The sequence below is a fragment of the Ammospiza caudacuta genome, chromosome 36 (assembly GCF_027887145.1).
Source record: "Ammospiza caudacuta isolate bAmmCau1 chromosome 36, bAmmCau1.pri, whole genome shotgun sequence".
NCBI classification, from domain to species: domain Eukaryota; kingdom Metazoa; phylum Chordata; class Aves; order Passeriformes; family Passerellidae; genus Ammospiza; species Ammospiza caudacuta.
Genome location: NC_080628.1, coordinates 578397 through 599078, shown reverse-complemented (window position 1 = coordinate 599078; position 20682 = coordinate 578397). Strand labels below are relative to the sequence as shown.

At 61.3% G+C, this 20682-nt stretch overlaps 1 protein-coding gene across 1 annotated transcript in view; it reads left to right on the top strand.

Annotated features, from left to right (window-relative positions):
• Positions 1 to 20682, top strand: part of CHD3 (chromodomain helicase DNA binding protein 3) — a 47949-nt gene that overhangs the window by 2384 nt on the left and 24883 nt on the right. The window contains 13 exon segments of the mRNA XM_058823004.1: positions 6830 to 6953; positions 8025 to 8111; positions 8113 to 8201; positions 8743 to 8872; positions 10099 to 10367; positions 11686 to 11816; positions 12424 to 12559; positions 13700 to 13878; positions 15126 to 15356; positions 16417 to 16614; positions 17467 to 17681; positions 19458 to 19589; positions 20075 to 20174. Of these exon segments, the coding sequence (XP_058678987.1) occupies positions 6830 to 6953; positions 8025 to 8111; positions 8113 to 8201; positions 8743 to 8872; positions 10099 to 10367; positions 11686 to 11816; positions 12424 to 12559; positions 13700 to 13878; positions 15126 to 15356; positions 16417 to 16614; positions 17467 to 17681; positions 19458 to 19589; positions 20075 to 20174 (2021 nt within the window).

The window sequence follows — 20682 nt, the reverse complement described above, 5'->3', positions numbered from 1 at the left end:
CCGGTACCGGAGACCCCCTGGGCCCCACTGTCCCCTGAGCACTTTCCGCCGGTACCAGGATCCCCTGAGCCCCTTACCCGGTCCCCTCAGTGCTTTTTGCAAGAACCGGGACCCCTCAGCCCCACTGTCCCCTCAGCGCTTCGGGAGACCCCCTGAGCCCCTTCTCCGGCCCCCTCAGCTCCTCCCGGAGCTTCCCGCCAGTACCGGGACCCCTGAGCCCAAATTTCCCCTCAGTGCTTCCCGCCGGTACTTGGGACCCCACCCCGAGGCCCTCAGTGCCCTCAGTGTTTCCGGCCGGTACCAGAGCCCCCCTGAGCCCCGCTGTCTCCTCAGCGCTTCCCGCCGGTACCGGAGCCTCCCTGATCCCCGCTGTCCCCTCAGCGTTTCCCGCCGCACCGGGGTGGGCTGTGAGCTGTGAGGGGAGGGAGGTGTTTGTAAACAACCGCGAGTGTCACCGTGCGGCCACCGTGTGTGGGGACACCTCCCGCCGCCGCACACCGGGCCTGAGGGGACACGGTGCTGCCGGGAGCCCGGCCAGGGGGTGACGGGGGCTGCTGGTGCCCTGCCAGGACCCAGAGTGGGTGGTGAACCCCGCGGTGAGGATGACAGGGCCAGCAGTGCCCTGCCAGGACCCAAAGTGGTGCTGACCCCATGACAGGGCCTGTTGTGTCCCTGCCAGGACCCAAAGTGGTGCTGACCCCATGACAGGGCCTGTTGTGTCCCTGCCAGGACCCAAAGTGGGCGCTGACCCCATGACAGGGCCTGTTGTGTCCCTGCCAGGACCCAAAGTGGGCGCTGACCCCATGACAGGGCCTGTTGTGTCCCTGCCAGGACCCAAAGTGGGCGCTGACCCCATCGTGAGGGGTGACAGCTGTTGCTGTGCATCTGCCAGGACCCAGAGTGGCTGTTTTGTGGGGTGTTGGGGGCTGTAGGTACCTTCCAGGACCCAAGGTGGCTGTTGCACCCCACATTTTGGGGTTATGGGTGCTCTAGGTACCTTCCAGGACCCAGGTTGGCTGTTGCACCCCATATTGAGGTGTCTGGGGGTCATTTCTTCCCTTCCAGGACTTGAATCAGTTGTTTTACCCCATTTTGAGATGTCTGGGGGTCGTTTCTCCCCTTCCAGGCCCCTGATCCATTCATTTTACCCCATTTTGAGATGTCTGGGGGTTGTTTCTCCCCTTTCAGGACCTGTTCCATTTGTTTTACCCCATTTTGAGGTGTTTGGGGCTGTTTCTCCCCTTCCAGGACCCTGATCAGTTGTTTTACCCCATTTTAAGGGGTTTGGGGCTGTTTCTCCCCTTCCAAGACCCTGTACCATTTCTTTTACCCCATTTTGAGGTGTTTGGGGGCTGTTTCTCCCCTTCCAGGACCCTGATCAGTTGTTTCACCCCATTTTGATTCACCCCAATATTTATTTTTGTTGTTACACCCCATTTTGATTCACCCCAATATTTATTTTTGTTGTTACACCCCATTTTGATTCACCCCAATATTTCTTTTTGAGGTGTTTGGGTGCCCATGGTCTCAAATGGCCTCAGGTGTCACCGTTGTCCCCTCTGGCAGCCGCTTCCCTGGGGTTTTATTGTTTTATTGCATTTTTATCACATTTTATCAGGGTTTATTTTATTTACCAACCACCTCTGGGTGTTGGTGCCTCAGCTGAGCCTTCACGCCAAACTCCAGCCCCTGAGAACTCCTTTTGTGGGTTAAAATAAGGAAAAAAAAAGAGAATTTAGCACCAAAACCCCCATTTTCCACACCCTCATTCCAATTGTGGGGGTCCAAACACCTTTACTGGTGGTTTTCCATCAAGTGGGGCACTAAAATTGACCATTTTTGTCTGAAATTAAGATTTTTTTTTTCCCTTCTGAATTAAATTTCTTGGATTTTTTTCAAACTGATGAGGGGAAAAGGCATCTCAAAGCCCAGATGGGTCAGTTTGGTTTAAAAAAATCAGTTTTAAAGTGAAGCCACTCACTTTGAAAAGGCTCAAAAGTGGAAAAATTCACATATTAGAAGGTTTATTTTTCCCAGAAATGTTAGAAATGAGTAAATTTGGGTGTTACTTCCCCATTTTCCCACAAAAAATGGGTTAAATCTGGGTTTGGAACCTTTTCCTTGGCCCTGAAATGCCCAGAATTCAGTAAATTTGTATTTTAACCTCCTTTTTTTTGCCCCCAAATGCTCAGAAATGGGTAAATGTGGATTTTGGAGCTCCCAAGAATGAATAAATTCAGCTTTTAGAACAATTTGTGTTTCTGGAAAAGCTTAGAAATGGAGAATTTTGGAATTCCAACTCCTGCTTTTCCCCAGAATTGTTCAAAAATGAGCAAATTTGGGACTTTTCCCCCCACAGTGTTGAGAATTGCTACATCTGCATGACAGAGCTCACAAAAATGCTCAAAATTGGGCAAAATTGGATTTTAACCCCCTCCAAAGCACTCAGAATTGGCACATTTTGATTTTAGAGCTCCCTCTTTTCTAGAAAAGCTCATAAATAAATAAATTTGAATTTTAACCTCCTTTTTATTGCCCCAAACCCCTCAGAAATGGGCAAATCTCACCTTTTGCTGCTTCCCTGACCTTTTCCTCTGGCTTTTTCTGCACTTTTTGTCCAGTTTCTGGATTATTTTCCCTCAAAACCCCATGTGGGACCCCCAAACCAACCCTAAATCCACTTTTTAAAATCTCCCCATCCGACCACCCCAAATCCCCATTTTTTACCCTTTTTCCTCCCCCAAATCCCCATTTTTTACCCCTTTTCCTCCCCAAATCCCCATTTTTTACCATTTCCTCTCACAAACACCCCCAATCTCCATTTTTTCCACTTTTTCCTCCTCTAACCCCAAAAATCCCCATTTTTCTCAGCCTTTCTCCCCCTGGATCGGAACTTTTGCCCATTTTGAACCTTTCCCCCCCGATCAGCAGCAGCCTGGCCTCTCTGTGCGGATTTAAGGTGAAATAACACTTTTCCCCCATTTTCCCAGCGGGAAACCAACTCCTCCCTCTCCTCCACAGCTGAAACTTGTTGGTTTGGGTTTTTTTTTTTTTTAATTTTTTCCCGATTTTTGCCGTTTTCAGCCCAATCCCAGCAGAGAACAATGGCGAGGCCGCCGCAGCCGGGCTGGGCTGAGGGGGGGGGAGAACCCAAACCCGGCGAATTTTCCCTTAAAAAATCAAACCTAAACTTGAGATTTTCCACACTTGGCACCAAGTTCTTGAGCAAAGGCCTGGCCGGCTGCTCCAGCGCCGGGCAAGCTGGGGTGAAACACCCCAAAAAAAAGGCAAAATGGGGGCTGTGTGCGGCGCGGGGGAAGCGGCGCCTCAGTCCCCGCTGCGCCTCTTCCCCCAGATTTTCCCTTTTCCCCCCATTTTGGAGCTCCCCTCCCTCTTTCTTTGTTCCAACTCCTTCCTCCCCTTTGCCGGAATCACTCCCCCTTTTTTTTTTTTCTTTTTTCTTTTTTTTTCTCTTTTTTTTTTTTTTTTTTTTTATTGTGGTTTTTACTACATTTTTTCCATTTTTCCACCTATCCCCCCCCCCCTCCTCCTTTCACCCTTTCATTTGCAATTTCCACCATTTTCCCCTCGTTTCTCTCTCCCCTCACCCACTCAGGGAGGGGTTTAACTTTAGGATCGCGGCCCCCCCCTTGCTCCAGCGGGGGTTTTTTGGCGTTTTTTGGGTTTTTTTCCCCTTTTTCTCGAGGTGCGGGGAGTGGGAGCGTCACGTGTGTGGAAAATTCTGGTTGATGCTTTGCCAGCGCGCCCCGGCTCCCCGCGCATGTCCGATGGGGCCGGGGGGGGGTTGCGTTTGGGGGGTGAAAAAGGGGGGAAAACACCCCAAAAATGGCAGGACCGGGCCCGCAGGGGCTCGGCCCCGTCCCCGCCAGCGCCCGCGTGTCCCCGGCAGCACCCCCAGGTGATGGTTTGGGTTCAAAAAGCAGCGAAAAGGGGAATTTGGAAAAAAAGCGAGGAGCGGTGAGGGAGGGAAGGGGGGGGGGAACAGGGCGGGCTGGGCCTCGGCGCTGCCGCCATGGTAAAAAACGGGCGGAAAGAGGGAAAATTTGGGGCTTCGCGGCCCGCGGGGTCGGCGCTGCCGGTGGTCCCGGCGCTCGGCCCGGCCGCCCGGGGCTGGCAGGCGGCGCTGCCAAGGGATTAGGCTGGAATGTGACCCCGGCGGCGCCGGGCGCTGCCGCTGTCCCCGCGCCAAGGCTGGCACCCGTGTCACCCCCTGTGTGTGCGTGTGTGGCTGTGTCCCCCCCCTTGGGGACGCCCTCGGGCTGATTTACGGCTGGCAGCGCGGGGGGGAGCGTGCCGGCGGCTGGCAGATGTGACACGGTGACACCTCGGTGTCACCAGAGCGGCGGCGGGGACAGCCCGGGCCGTGACACGGATGCGGTGTCACCGCCCCGGGGACAGGCCCGCGGGAACGGCCCCTGTCTGTCACACGGGGATGCCGGTGGCCCTCGGCCAAGGGCTTGGGAAATCCTCTGCTGGCTCGGTCACCGTGACACCGCCGGTGTCCCCATGGCAGGGACTGGGGAATCCTCTGCTGGGCTCGGTCACCGTGACACCGCCGGTGTCCCCAAGGCAGGGCAGGGAATCTGTCACCGTGACACCGCCGGTGTCCCCAAGGCAGGGCAGGGAATCTGTCACCGTGACACCGCCGGTGTCCCCATCTGAGGGTCAGGGAATCCTCTGCTGGCGGCTGGGGACACCGCTGTCCCCATGGGAGGGCTGGGGAGTGTCACGGTGTCACTGCTGTCCCCAGAGTGAGAGCTGGGCTCTGCTGGCTCGGTCACCGTGACACCACCGGTGTCCCCAAGACAGGGCCTGGGGAATCCTCTGCTGGTGACACCACTGTCCCCATGTGAGGGTCAGGGAATGCTCTGCCATCATTTGATCACTGTCACGGTGTCGCCACTGCTTGGTCACTGTCACAGTGTCACTGCTGTCCCCATGTGAGGCTCAGGGAATCCTCTGCCATCAGTCAGTCACTGTCACATTGTCACCGGTGTCCCCAGAGTGAGAGCTGGGGAATGCTCTGCTGCTGTTTGGTCACTGTCACGGTGTCACCGGTGTCCCCAAGCGAGGGCTCGGGGAATCCTCTGCTGGCGGCAGGGGACACCGCTGTCCCCATGTGAGGGTCAGGGAATGCTCTGCCATCTCTTGGTCACTGTCACGGTGCCACCAGTGCTTGGTCACCGTGACACCACCGGTGTCCCCAAGTGAGGGCTCAGGGAATCCTCTGCTGGTGGCTGGTGACACTGCTGTCCCCAGAGTGAGAGCTGGGGAGTGTCAGGGTGACACTGCTGTCCCCAGAGCGAGAGCTGGGGGGTGTCAGGGTGACACTGCTGTCCCCAGAGCGAGAGCTGGGGGGTGTCAGGGTGACACTGCTGTCCCCAGAGTGAGAGCTGGGGAATCCTCCGTTAGTGCTTGGTCACTGTCACGGTGTCACCGCCGGTGTCCCCATGGGAGAGCTTGGGGAATCCTCTGCTGGCGGTTGGTGACACTGCTGTCCCCATGTGAGAGCTGGGGAATCCTCTGTTAGTGCTTGGTCACTGTCACAGTGACACTGGTGTTTGGTCACTGTCACGGTGACACTGCTGTCCCCATGTGAGAGCTGGGGAGTGCTCTGCCATTGGTTGCTCACTGTCACGGTGACACTGGTGTTTGGTCACTGTCACAGTGACACTGCTGTCCCCATGTGAGAGCTGGGGAGTGCTCTGCCATTGGTTGGTCACTGTCACAGTGACACCGGTGTTTGGTCACTGTCACGGTGACACTGCTGTCCCCTGGGCTGAGCCATTTGGGAACCCTCTGCCATCCATCAGTCACTGTCGCGGTGACACCGGTGTCCCCAGAGCGAGAGCTGGGGAATGCTCTGCTGCTGTTTGGTCACTGTCACGGTGTCACCGGTGTCCCCTGGGCCCAGTGGCTGGGAAATCCTCTGCCATCCATCAGTCACTGTCACAGTGTCACTGCTGTCCCCAGGGTGAGAGCTGGGGAATCCTTTGCCATCATTTGGTCGCTGTCACGGTGTCACTGGTGTTTGGTCACTGTTGTGGTGACACAGCTGTCCCCATGTGAGGGTCAGGGAATCCTCTGCCAGTGTTTGGTTGCTGTGATGGTGACACTGCTGTCCCCTGTCCCCATTCTATCCCCACCCTGACCTTGTCCCTGTCCCCATCCCCATCCCTGTCCCTATCCCTGTCCCTGTCCTGTCCCCAGCCCCGTCCCCAGCCTGCCCCCATCCCTGTCCCCAAGGCTGATGTCCCCATTGTGTCCCCGTGGCTGATGTCCCCATCCTGTCCCCGTGGCTGATGTCCCCATCGTGTCCCCATGGCCGATGTCCCCATCCTGTCCCCGTGGCTGATGTCCCCATGTCCCCATGGCTGATGTCCCCGTGTCCCCATGGCTGATGTCCCCGTGTCCCCATGGCTGGTGTCCCCGTGGCTGATGTCCCCGTGTCCCCATGGCTGGTGTCCCTGTGTCCCCGTGTCCCCATGGCTGATGTCCCCGTGGCTGATGTCCCCATCCTGTCCCCATGGCTGATGTCCCTGTGTCCCCATGGCTCATGTCCCCATCCTGTCCCCGTGGCTGATGTCCCCATCCTGTCCCCATGGCTGGTGTCCCCGTGGCTGATGTCCCCATGGCTGGTGTCCCCGTGTCCCCGTGTCCCCGTGGCTGGTGTCCCCATGGCTGGTGTCCCCGTGTCCCTGTGTCCCCGTGGCTGGTGTCCCCATGGTTGGTGTCCCGGTGTCCCCCGTGTCCCCGTGGCTGGTGTCCCCGTGTCCCCGTGGCTGATGTCCCCATGGTGTCCCCCCAGATGGTGACGAGGAGCTGCTGCGGGGCCTCGAGGGGGCCCTGGGGGTGAAGAAGAAGAAAAGGGGCCCCCGGAAACAGAAGGAAAACAAACCCGGGAAACCCCGGAAACGGAAAAAAACTGGTGGGTGCTGCTGGGACGGGGATGGGGATGGGGACAGGGACACTGGGTGGGGACAGGGACAGGGATGGGGACAGGGACAGGGGACAGGGTTTGGGGACAGGGACAGGGATGGGGACACTGGGTGGGGACAGTGACAGGGGACAGGGATGGGGACACTGGATGGGGACAATGGGTGGTAACAGGGACAGGGACAGGGTTTGGGGACAGGTGACAGGGATGGGGACAGTGGGTAGGGACAGGCCCTTAGGGACAATGGATGGTGTCTGGGGACAAGTGACAGGGTCTGGGGATAGGTGACAGGCCCTTAGGGACAGCTCACAGTGACAAAGGACAGGTGACAGGGTCTTGGGACAGGTGACAGGGTCTTGGGACAGGTGACAGGGTCTAGGGACAGGTGACAGAGTTTGGGGACAGGTGTCAGGGTCTAGGGACAGGTGTCAGGGTTTGGGGACAGGTGACAGGGTTTGGGGACAGGTGACAGGGTCTAGGGACAGGTGACAGAGTTTGGGGACAGGTGACATGCCCTTAGGGACAGGTGATGAGGTCTAGGGACAGGTGACAGGGATGGGGACAGGTGACGGTTTGGGGGTGGCTGATGGGGTCTCTGGGATGGCTGATGGGGTTCTGAGGGTGCCTGATGGGGACCTGGTGTGACTGAGGGGGGGGTTCAGGGTTAGTGACAGTTTTGGGGTATTTTTGGGGTGGTTTAAGGTGTTTTTGGGTTCCCCAGGTGAGCGAGGATGAGCTGGAGTCCGGGAGGGACGAGTACCAGCGCGACGAGTACCGGGAGTGGCTCAGGGCTCTCAGGGTCACTGAATGGGTGTCTCAGGAGGCTCTCAGGGTCACTGACAGTTCTGGGGTATTTTTGGGGTGGTTTAAGGTGTTTTTGGGTTCCCCAGGTGAGCGAGGATGAGCTGGAGTCCGGGAGGGACGAGTACCAGCGCGAGGAGTACCGGGAGTGGCTCAGGGTCACTGAATGGGGCTCTAAGTTTCACTGACAGTTCTGGGGTATTTTGGGGTGGTTTTTGGGGTATTTTTGGGGTGGTTGAAGGTGTTTTGGGGTTCCCCAGGTGAGCGAGGATGAGCTGGAGTCCGAGCGGGACGAGTACCAGCGCGAGGAGTACCGGGAGAAGTCGGAGAGCGGTCGCGGCAGCGACTCGGGCGGGGGCGGCGCGCAAGCGGCGGCGGAAGCACCGCGAGAAGAAGGAGAAGAAAACCAAGAGGAGGAAAAAGGCCGACGATGAGGGGGGGGCAGAAGGTCAAGGTGCGGCCTGTGGGGGGGGGAGTCCCGACACCTTTTGTGGGGGTTCTGTCACTGTGTGGGGTCCCAGGGGGGTCTCAACACCTTTGTGGGGTCCTCATGGGGGTCCCATCACCCACATGGGTCCCATCAGGGGTCCCCACAGTGACGTGTTTTCCTTCTCCTGCTCTCTGTCCCTGTTTGCTGGCGTTTCTCCCTGTCCTGGTGTCCATTCCCCTGGTGTCCCCCGTGTCCCCCTGCTGTCCCCCATGTCCTCCCTGTTCCCCTGGTGTCCCCATGTCCTCCATGTCCCCCTGATGTCCCTGCTGTGTCCCCATGTCCCCGTGGTGTCCCCATGTCCTCCATGTCCCCCTGATGTCCCTCCATGTCTCCCTGATGTCCCCCTGATGTCCCTGCTGTCCCCATGTCCCCGTGGTGTCCCCATGTTCTCCATGTCCCCCTGATGTCCCTCCATGTCCCCCTGTGTCCCCCTGTGTCCCCCATGTCCCCCTGCTGTCCCTCATGTCCCCCCCATGTCCCCCTGCTGTCCCCTGCAGGGCGGTGGAGCAGAAATCCTCGGCGCAGCTCCTGGGGGCCTGGGGGCTGGAGGACGTTGACCACGTATTCACCGAGGAGGATTATCACACCCTCACCAACTACAAGGCCTTCAGCCAGTTCATGAGGTGGGCTGGGGGTCCTGGGGGTCCCTCTGGGTGTTTGGGGGGGGGTCCCAGGGGTCCCTCTGGGTGTTTGAGAGGGTTCTGAGTGACCCCAGGGATCCCGAGTGACCCTGGCGCTGTCCCAGGATCCCGAGTGACCCCACGGCCACCCCTCCACCCTGAGTGACCCCAAGGGCTGTCCCTGGATCCCGAGTGACCCCAGGGCAATCCCAAGTGACCATGGGGACCATCCTGAGTGACCCCAGGGATCCTGAGTGACCCCACGGCCACCCTTCCACCCTGAGTGTCCCCAGGGATCCCGAGTGACCCCAGGGCTGTCCCTGGATCCTGAGTGACCCCAGGGATCCCGAGTGACCCCAGGGCCATCCTGACTGACCCTGGCCCAACCCAGGCCGCTCTGTGGCCACCATGCCACCCCACAATGTCCGTCAGTCCGTGCCACCCCACAATGTCCAGCACTCTTCCCTCCCTTCTGCCCCCACCACCCCCTTGCCCTTTGCCCCCTCGCCCTTTGCCCCCTCACCCTTTGCCCCCTCACCCTTTCCCCCCTCTCCCTTTCCCCCCTCTCCCTTTGCCCCCCTCTCCCTTTGCCCCCTCACCCTTTCCCCCCTCTCCCTTTCCCCCCTCTCCCTTTCCCCCCTCTCCCTTTGCCCCCTCACCCTTTCCCCCCTCACCCTTTCCCCCCTCACTCTTTGCCCCCTCACCCTTTCCCCCATCTCCCTTTGCCCCCTCACCCTTTTACCCCCTCACCCTTTTACCCCTCACCCTTTTACCCCTCACCTTTTTACCCCCTCTCCCTTTCCCCCCTCTCCCTTTGCCCCCTCACCCTTTGCCCCCTCTCCCTTTCCCCCCTCTCCCTTTGCCCCCTCACCCTTTGCCCCCTCACCCTTTGCCCCCTCACCCTTTGCCCCCTCACCCTTTGCCCCCTCTCCCTTTGCCCCCTCTCCCTTTCCCCCCTCTCCCTTTGCCCCCTCACCCTTTTACCCCCTCACCCTTTTACCCCTCACCCTTTTACCCCTCACCTTTTTACCCCCTCTCCCTTTCCCCCCCCCTCACCCTTTGCCCCCTCTCCCTTTCCCCCCTCTCCCTTTGCCCCCTCACCCTTTGCCCCCTCACCCTTTGCCCCCTCACCCTTTGCCCCCTCACCCTTTGCCCCCTCTCCCTTTGCCCCCTCTCCCTTTCCCCCCTCTCCCTTTGCCCCCTCACCCTTTGCCCCCTGCTCTCTCCAGGCCCCTGATAGCCAAGAAGAACCCCAAGATCCCCATGTCCAAGATGATGACCATCCTGGGCGCCAAGTGGAGGGAGTTCAGCGCCAACAACCCCTTCAAGGGCTCGGCCGCCGCCGTGGCCGCGGCTGCAGCGGCTGCAGCGGCCGCCGTGGCCGAGCAGGTGTCGGCAGCCGTGGCCAGCGTGGGCCCCGAGGCGGCGCCGCCGCCGCAGCCGCAGGGACAGGCACAGGCACAGCCCCTGCGCAAGGCCAAGACCAAGGAGGGCAAAGGTGGGGACCCCTCCCCAGCCTGGGCATTGAGGGCGTTTGGAGTTGGGGGTGATTGGGGTGTTTGGGGTGCCCCCGAGGCGCTGCCACAGGCACAGCCCCTGCGCAAGGCCAAGACCAAGGAGGGCAAAGGTGGGGACCCTTCCCCAACCTGGGCATTGAGGGGGTTTGGGGGATTTGGGGGTGCCCCCGAGGCGCCACAGCCCCTGCGCAAGGCCAAGACCAAGGAGGGCAAAGGTGGGGACCCCTCCCCAGCCTGGGCATTGAGGGCGTTTGGGGTGTTGGGGGTGATTGGGGTAACCCTGGGGGTTTGGGGGGTTTTGGGGGTACCCCATGGCCCCAGAGGCGCCACCACCGCCACAGGGACAGGGACAGCCCCTGCGCAAGGCCAAGACCAAGGAGGGAAAAGGTGGCGACCCCTGCTCAGTTTGGGGGGGTTTGGGGTACCCATAGGGGTGTGGGGGTTTTGGGGGTCACTGTGATGGTTTGAAGGTCTCTGTGATGGTTTTGAGGGTCCCGTGGGCTGTTTGGAGGATCCCTGGGATGATTTGGGGGGTCTCTGTGGTGTTTTGGGGCTCTCCTGGTCAGCTTTGGGGTCCCTGTGATGGTTTTGGGGCTCCCCTGGTCTGTTTGGGGACCCTGTGGTGGTTTGGGGGTCCCCTGGGCTGTTTGGGGATCCCTGTAGTGTTTTGGGGGTCCCTGGGCTGTTTTGGGGCTCCCCTGATCAGTTTTGGGGTCCCTGTGATGGTTTGGGGGCCACTGTGGTGATTAGGGGTCCCTGTGGTGGTTTTAGGCCCCCCCGGTCAGTTTGGGGGTCCCTGTGTTGGTTTTGGGGTCCCTGTGGTGGTTTTGGGGCTCCTCTGGTCTATTTTGGTGTCCCTGAGGTGGTTTGGGGGTCCCTGTGTTGGTTTTGGGTCCCCCCTGTTCAGTCTGGGGGGTCCCTGGTCGGTTTGGGGTCCCTGTGATGGTTTGGGGGTCCCTGAGGTTGTTTTGGGGGTCCCTGTGTTGGTTTGGGGGTCCCTGGGCGGTTTGGGGGTCCCTGTGATGGTTTGGGGGTCCCTGTGTTGGTTTTGGGTCCCCCCTGTTCAGTTTGGGGGGTCCCTGTGATGGTTTGGGGGTCCCTGTGATGGTTTGGGGTCCCTGTGATGGTTTGGGGGTCCCTGTGTTGGTTTTGGGTCCCCCCTGTTCAGTTTGGGGGTCCCTGTGTTGGTTTGGGGGGTCCCCAGTCGGTTTGGGGGGTCCCTGGTTGGTTTGGGGGGTCCCCAGTCGGTTTGGGGGTCCCTGTGTTGTTTTGGGGGTCCCTGACCCACGGTGCCCCCAGGCCCCGGGCACAAGAAGCGCAGCAAGAGCCCGCGGGTGCCCGAGCTGAAGAGGAAGATGAAGGGCAGGAAGATGGCGCCGCTCAAGATCAAACTGGGGGTGCTGGGAGGGAAACGCAAGAAGAGCAGCTCGGTGAGGGACACGGGGGATACTGGGGACACTGGGGGGACACTGGGAGCACTGGGGATACTGGGGGGACACTGGGGATACTGGGAGCACTGGGGGACACTGGGGGGACACTGGGGATACTGGAGATACTGGGGATACTGGGGGTGCTGGGAGGGAAACGCAAGAAGAGCAGCTCGGTGAGGGACACGGGGGACACTGGGAGCACTGGGGCATACTGGGGGTTACTGGGAGCACTGGGGGACACTGGGGGACAGGGCAGGGGGTACTGGGAGTGCTGGGAGCACTGGGGGACAGGGCAGGGGGTACTGGGGGTGCTGGGAGCACTGGGGGATACTGGGGGACACTTGGGAGCATTGGGGGACAGGGCAGGGGGACACAGGGGGACTGGGACATGAGACACTGGGAGCACTGGGGACACTGAGAGTGGGGACACCCAGGGATAGGGACACTAAGGATGGGCACATGGGAATGGGGCACTTGTCCCTGATGTCCCCTGATACCCTCCTGCTATCCCCTGCTGTCCCCACTGTCCCCTGATGTCCCTGCTGTCCCCAATATGCCGTGCTGTTCCCCACTGTCCCCTCACATCCCTGCTGTCCCCTGCGTGCAGAGCGAGGACGCGGGCGAGGCCGAGGAGGACTCTGACGCCGAGAGCCCCGGGGTGCTGGGGGCCGCCCCCCGCCCCGACCCCGCCACGCGCCTCAAGAAGCTCAAACGGGGCCGCCCCGGCCGCAAGAAGAAGAAGGGTGAGTGTCCCCGAGTGTCCCCAAGTGTCCCCGAGTGTCCCTGAGTGCCCCTGAGCATCCCCGAATGTCCCCGAGTGTCCCTGAGTGCCCCCGAGTGTCCCTGAGTGTCCTCAGGTGTCCCCAAGTGTACCTGAGTGTCCCCTGGGTGTCCCCAAGCATCCCTAAGTGTCCCCAAGCATCCCCGAGTGTCCCCAGGTGCCACCTGATGTCCCCGTGTCCCCTCCTGCCCCCGTCTCTCCTTGCAGCCCCCGGCCCTGTGGGGACGGGCACGGCGCCTGTGCATGGTGAGACACCCCAAAGTGTCCCCAAGGTGTCACCGGGGGTGCCCGAGCCCCCATGGGTGTCCCCAGGGGTGTCACCTCCCTGCTCCAAGCGGAGGCTGTGGTTGTGGCTGTGTGCCCAGCCCGGTGGTGGTGGCTGGAGGGGTCCTTTGAGGGGTGTCCCCAAGGTGTCACCTGCCCTGTTCCCAGTTCCTCCATCCTGCTGTTCCCAGTGTCCCCATGTCTCTATCCTTGTCCCCAGTGCCCCCATTCTCCTGTTCCCAGTGTCCCCATGTCCCCATCCCTGTCCCCAGTTCCCCCAGTGTCCCCATGTCCCCATCCCTGTCCCCAGTGCCCCCCATCCCTGTATTCCCAGTGTCCTCAGTGTCCCCATGTCCCCATCCCAAATGTTTCCATGTCCCCATCCCCAGTGTCCCCATGTCTCCATGTCCCCATGTCCCCATCCCCAGTGCCCCAGTGTCCCCCACACCCCCTGAGCTCCCTTGGGCACAGTGACAGCAGTGACAGGGTGACAGCAGTCCCTGCCCCTGTCTCCATCCCCAGTGTCCCCATGTCCCCATCCCTGTCCCCAGTGTCCCCATTGCCCCCCACACCCACTGAGGGGGCTCAGTGGCTGCAGTGACAGCTGTGACAAAGTGACAAAGGTGACAGCAGTGACAGCCCTGTCCCTGACCCCATCCCCAATGTCCCCATGTCCCCATCTCCAGTGCCCCAGTATCCCCCACACCCCCTGACTCCCGTGGGCACGGTGACAGGGTGACAAAGGTGACAGCGGTGACCAGGTGACAAAGGTGACAGCGGTGACCAGGTGACAGAGGTGACAGCGGCGATAGTGACAGCCGTGTCGCTGTCCCCGCAGGGCCGGGCCCCGAGGAGGAGGGCGATGGCTACGAGACCGACCACCAGGACTACTGCGAGGTGTGCCAGCAGGGCGGGGAGATCATCCTGTGCGACACCTGCCCGCGCGCCTACCACCTGGTGTGCCTGGACCCCGAGCTGGACCGCGCGCCCGAGGGCCGCTGGAGCTGCCCCCACTGCGTGAGTGCCACCCTGGGGGCACTGGGGGGCATCCTGGTGGGCTATAGGGGCATCCCGAGGGCCGCTGGAGCTGCCCCCACTGCGTGGGCACGGGGGGCTGGGGGCACTGGGGGGCACTGGGGGCATCCTGAAGGCCGCTGGAGCTGCCCCCACTGCATGAGTGCCACCCTGAGGGGCACTGGGGGGCACTGGGGGCATCCTGGTGGGCTACAGGGGCATCCCGAGGGCCGCTGGAGCTGCCCCCACTGCGTGAGCACGGGGGGCTGGGGGCACTGGGAGGGGAATGGGAGGGACTGGGAGGGGACTGGGGGGCACTGGGGGCAGTCTAGGGGCATCCTGGAGGGAGTTAGGGGAGACTGGGGGGCACTTGGGGGGCACAAGGAGGGGACTGAGGGCATCCTGAAGGGACTGGGGGGCACTGGGAGGGGACTGGGGGTTACTGGAGGGGGTTAGGGAGGACTGAGAGGGGACTGGGGGCACTGGGGGGTGGACTGGGAGAGGACTGGGGGGCACTGAGGCATCCAGGAGGGGTTAGTGGGGACTGGGAGGGGGTTATGGGGGACTGGGAAGGGACTGGGAGGGACTGGGGGCATCCTGAAGGGGGTTAGAGGGGACTGGGAGCAATGGGGGGGGGGCACTGGGGGCACTGAGAGGGTACTGGGGGGCACTGGGGGCAAACTAGGGGCATCCTGGAGGGAGTTAGGGGGGACTGGGAGGCACTGGGAGGGGAATGGGGACACTGGGAGGGGACTGGGGGCATCCTGAGGGGACTGGGGGGCACTGGGGCATCCTGGAGGGGGGGTTTAGGGGCACCCTGAGGGCACTGAAGGGCACTGGGGGCACTGGGAGGGGACTGGGGAAGACTGCGAGGCATCCTGTAGGGACTGGGACAATATTGGAGCTGTTTTGGGGCCGTTCCCTGGCAGTTTGGGGTCTCCAGGGCTGTTTTGGGGTTATTCCCTGGCAGTTTGGGGTCTCCAGGGCTGTTTTGGGGCTGTTCCCTGGCAGTTTGGGGTCTCCAGGGCTGTTTTGGGGTTATTCCCTGGCAGTTTGGGGTCTCCAGGGCTGTTTTGGGGCCGTTCCCTGGCAGTTTGGGGTCTCCAGGGCTGTTTTGGGGTTATTCCCTGGCAGTTTGGGGTCTCCAGGGCTGTTTTGGGGTTATTCCCTGGCAGTTTGGGGTGTCCAGGGCTGTTTTGTTCCCTCCCTGGTGTTTGGGTGTCACCCCTCTGACCCCGATGTGTCCCCAGGAGAAGGAGGGCGTGCAGTGGGAGGCCAAGGAGGAGGAGGAGGAGGAGGAAGAGGAGGAGGAGGAGGGCGAGAAGGAGGAGGAGGACGATCACATGGAGTACTGCCGCGTGTGCAAGGACGGCGGCGAGCTGCTGTGCTGCGACGCCTGCGTGTCCTCGTACCACATCCACTGCCTGAACCCGCCGCTGCCCGAGGTCCCCAACGGCGAGTGGCTCTGTCCCCGCTGCACGGTATGGGGACACTGAGGGGACATTGGGGACACTGGGGACATTGGGGACACGGGAGCTGTGACACTGAACCCACTGCTGCCTGAGGTCCCCAACGGCGAGTGGCTCTGTCCCCGCTGCACGGTATGGGGACACTGAGGGGACATTGGGGACATGGGAGCTGTGACACTGAACCCGCCCCTGCCCGAGGTCCCCAACGGCGAGTGGCTCTGTCCCCGCTGCACGGTATGGGGACACTGAGGGGACATTGGGGACACTGGGGACACTGGGGGTGTGAGGGACATGGGGACACTGGGGGTGTGAGGGACATGGGGACACTGGGGACACGGGAGCTGTGGTGTCCTCCTACCACATCCACTGCCTGAACCCGCCCCTGCCCGAGGTCCCCAACGGCGAGTGGCTCTGTCCCCGCTGCACAGTACGGGGACACTGTGGGGACATGGGGACCCCAGGGGTGTGAGGGAAATGGGGACGCTGGGGACACTGTGGGGATGTGGGGACACTGGGCACATGGGAATGTATGGGGACATAGGGACATGGAAGGGTATGGCAGGACATGGGGACAATGAGGGACATAGGGGAATGCGGGAACATGGGGACACTGTGGGGACATGGGGACACTGAGGGCTCACAGGGACACCAGTGTCCCCATCAGTGTCCCCATCAGTGTCCCTGTCCCTGCAGTGCCCGGTGCTCAAGGGCTGTGTGCAGAAGATCCTGTGGGGACACTGTGGGGACATTGAGGGACATGGGGACACTGTGGGGACACTGTGGGGGATATGGGGGCACTGTGGGCTCACAGGGGCACACCAGTGTCCCCAGCAGTGTCCCCAGCAGTGTCCCCGATGTCCCCGCAGTGCCCGGTGCTCAAGGGCCGTGTGCAGAAGATCCTGTGGGGACACTGGGGGGGAAACGGGGGCACTGTGGGGGCATGGGGACATTGAGGGACATGGGGACACTGTGGGGACATTGAGGGACATGGGGACACTGTGGGGACACTGTGGGGGATATGGGGGCAGTGTCCGCAGCAGTGTCCCCAGCAGTGTCCCCGATGTCCCCGCAGTGCCCGGTGCTCAAGGGCCGTGTGCAGAAGATCCTCTACTGGCGCTGGGGGGAGCCCCCCGCCCCCGTGGCGCCCCCGGGAGCCCCCCAGGCCCAGGAGGGGCCCCCCCAGGCCCTGCAGGGCCGCTCGGAGCGAGAGTTCTTCGTCAAGTGGGTGGGGCTGTCCTACTGGCACTGCTCCTGGATCAAGGAGCTGCAGGTACGGCGCACCTGGGGGAACACCCCAAAATACCGGGGGGGACCCCAAAATAGGGGGGGGGAATACCTCAAAGTATGGAGGAACACCTGGGCACCTGGGGGGACTCAGCATTGTGGGGCTCATCATGGGTGGGGCTGTCCTACTGGCACTGCTCCTGGATCAAGGAGCTGCAGGTACGGCACACCTGGGGCACCCCAAAACATCGGGGGGAACCCCAAAGTATGGGGGGGATACCCCAAAGTATGGAGAGGACAGCTGGAGAACTGGGGGGGCTCAACTTTGAGGTGCTCCTCTCTAATTTTGGGATGATTTCCTTTAACTTTGGGGTGTCCCCCTTAACTTTGGGATTTTCCCCTCTAAATTTGGGGTGTTCTTCCCAACTTTGGGGTGATTAACTTCGGGATGCTCTAATTTTGGGATGATTCCTTTTAACCTTGGGGTGTCCCCTCTAACTTTGAGTTGTCCCCCTTTAACTTTGGGGTGTCCCCCCTAACTTCGGGATTTTCCCCTCTGACTCCGGGGTGTTCTTCCCAACTTTGGGGTGATTCCCTTCAACTTTGGGATGTCCTCTCTAATTTTGGGATGCCCTGTCTAATTTTTGGCGATTCCCTCTAACTTTGGGGTGATTCCCTCTAACTTTGAGCTGTCCCCCTTTAACTTTGGGGTGTCCTCTCTAACTTTGGGATGCCCTTCCTAACTTTGGGCTGCTCTGTGTAATTTTGGGATGATTCCTTTTAACTTTGGGGTATCCTCTCTACCTTTGGGGTGTCCCCCCTAACTTTGGGGTGTCTCCCTTTAACTTTGGGGTGTCCTCCCTAACTTTGGGGTGTCCCCTTTGATTTCGGGGTGCAGCTGGAGATCTTCCACCTGGTGATGTACCGCAACTACCAGCGCAAGAACGACATGGACGAGCCCCCTCCGCTGGACTACGGCTCTGGGGACGACGACCCCAAGAGCGAGAAACGGGGGGCAGGGGGGGACCCCCTCTTTGGGGGCATGGAGGAGCGCTTCTACCGCTACGGCATCAAGCCCGAGTGGATGACGGTGCACCGCATCATCAACCACAGGTGGGGACCCCAGAATATCCCCCTGGGCACCCCAAAATATCCACCCAGGGCACCCCAAAATATCCCATCCAGGGCACCCCAAAATATCCACCCAGGGCACCCCAAAATATCCACCCGGGCACCCCCAAAATATCCACCCGGGGCACCCCAAATATCACCTGGAGCACCCCCAAATATCCCATCCAGGGCACCCCAAAATATCCCATCCAGGTCACCCCAAAATATCCACCCAGGGCACCCCAAAATATCCACCCGGGCACCCCCAAAATATCCACCCGGGGCACCCCAAATATCACCTGGAGCACCCCCAAATATCCCATCCAGGGCACCCCAAAATATCCCATCCAGGTCACCCCAAAATATCCCCCTGGGCACCCCAAAATATCCCCCTGGGCACCCCAAAATATCCACCCGGGCACCCCCAAAATATCCACCCGGGGCACCTCAAATATCACCTGGAGCACCCCAAAATATCCCATCCAGGGCACCCCAAAATGTCCACCCGGGGCACCCCAAAATATCCCCCTGGGCACCCCAAAATATCCATCCAGGGCACTTCCAAAATGTCCACCAGGGCACCCCAAATATCCCCTGGGGTGTTTCTGCCGCTACGGCATCAAACCCGAGTGGGTGACGGTGCACCGCATCATCAACCACAGGTGGGGACCTGAACCCCAAAATGTCCCATCCAGGGCACCCCAAATCACCTTGAGGCACCCCAAAATCCCCAGGGTACGGCAGGGTGGCTGAGGGGAGTGGCCAAGAGGGGGTTTGGGGACATTGGTGACGCCCGTGGGGACATTCCGGGCACCCCTGGGTCCCCCAAGAGCCCCCCCAGCACCCACTGGGATGGTCGGGCACTGTCCCCAGGTGTCACCAGGTGTCCCCTCCATGTGTCCCTGTCCCCAAGTGACCCCCTGTCCCCTCCTTGTGTCCCCAAGTCCTCTCCGTGTCCTCATGTGACCCCGTGTCCTGTCCGTGTGTCCCTGTCTCCAGGTGACCCTGTGTAACCTCTGTGTGTCCCCATGTCCCCTCCATGTCCCCAGGTGACCCCATGTCCTGTCCACGTGTCCCCTCTGTGTCCCCTCCATGTCCCCAGGTGACCCCAGTGTCCCTGCTGACCCCTGGTGGCGCTTGTGTCCCTTTCAGTCCCCTGCTGTCACCCACACCCTGGTGGCAGTGACACTCCCTGCCATGTCCCTTGGTGCTGCTGGCTGTCCCCGTGTCCCCAGGGGTGCCCAGTGTCACCCATGGGTGCCCTGTGCCCTTGGGGACACTCAGTTGTCCCCGTGGGTGTCCCCTGGGTGCCCGTTGTCCCCCTGTTGTCCCCCATTGCTCTTGGGTGCCCTGGCTGTCCCTGCTCTGTCCCCACTGTCCCTGGCTGTCCCCGGTGTCCCAGTGCTCTGGGTGACGCGGTGCCCCGGCTGTCCCCCCGTTGTCCCCGGTGTCCCCGTGCCGCGGGTGACGCGGTGCCCCGGCTGTCCCCCCGGTGTCCCCGGTGTCCCCGTGCCGCGGGTGACGCGGTGCCCCGGCTGTCCCCGTGTTGTCCCCTCTGTCCCCGTGCCGCGGGTGACGCGGTGTCCCCGGCTGTCCCCCCGGTGTCCCCGGTGTCCCCGTGCCGCGGGTGACGCGGTGCCCCGGCTGTCCCCGTGTTGTCCCCTCTGTCCCCGTGTTGTCCCCTCTGTCCCCGTGCCGCGGGTGACGCGGTGTCCCCGGCTGTCCCCCCGGTGTCCCCGGTGTCCCCGTGCCGCGGGTGACGCGGTGCCCGTGGCGCAGCGTGGACCGCAAGGGGCAGTACCACTACCTGGTGAAGTGGCGGGACCTGCCCTACGACCAGGCCACCTGGGAGGAGGACGAGATGCCCATCCCTGACTACGACCTGCACAAGCTGGCATACTGGAAACACCGGTGAGGGACACTGGGGACACTGGGGACATTGGGGGGACACTGGGGACATTGGGGTTACAGGGATGTGCATACTGGAAACACCAGTGAGGGACATTGGGGACACTGGGGACATCGGGGGGACCCTGGGGTTACAGGGATGTGCCTACTGGAAACACCGGTGAGGGACATTGGGGACACTGCAGGGACACTGGGGACATTGGGGGTACAGGGATGTGCCTACTGGAAACACCGGTGAGGGGACACTGGGGACACTGAGGGGACACTGGGGACATTGGGGACATTGGGGGTACAGGGATGTGCCTACTGGAAACACCAGTGATGGAGCACTGGGGACACTGGGGACACTGGGGGGGACACTGGGGGGACACTGGGGTTACAGGGATGTGCCTACTGGAAACACCGGTGATGGAACACTGGGGACACTGGGAGGGACACTGGGGTTACAGGGTGTCCCCCGATGTCCCCAATGTCCCCGGTGTCCCCAGGGAGGTGTTCATGGGCGAGGACCCGGCCCAGCCACGCCGTTACAAGAAGAAGAAGAAGGAGACGCCGGGGGAGGGACCCCCCGACTCGCCCACCAACGACGTGAGTGACCCCAAAATTGGGGATCCCAAAAACTGGGGATCCCAAAACTGAGTGCCCCAAAAACTGAGTGCCCCAAAAACTGGGCACCCCAAAAACTGGGGACACCCAAACCTGGGCACCCCAAAACTTGGGCACCCCAAAACTGGTCACCCGAAACCCGGGCACCCCAAAAACTGGGGACACCAAAAACTGGGGATCCCAAAAACTGGGCATCCTAAACCTGGGGACCCCAAAAACTGGGGGAGCCTTTGGGGACATTCCCGGACACCTGGGTACCCCAAACCTGGGGACCCCAAAAACTGGGCGAGCCTTTGGGGACATTCCCAAACACCTTAATCCCCCCAAACCCGGTTCCTGTGACACACCTGAGCCCTGTGACACCTCCAGCTCTGTGGGGATTTTTGGGGTGCGCTGAGTCTCCCCCAAACCCAGTTCCCCTGATGGCTGTGACCCCTCCATCCCCATGGGCTGTCTGTGGTGCCGTGTCCCCCCGGTGACAGCCGTGTCC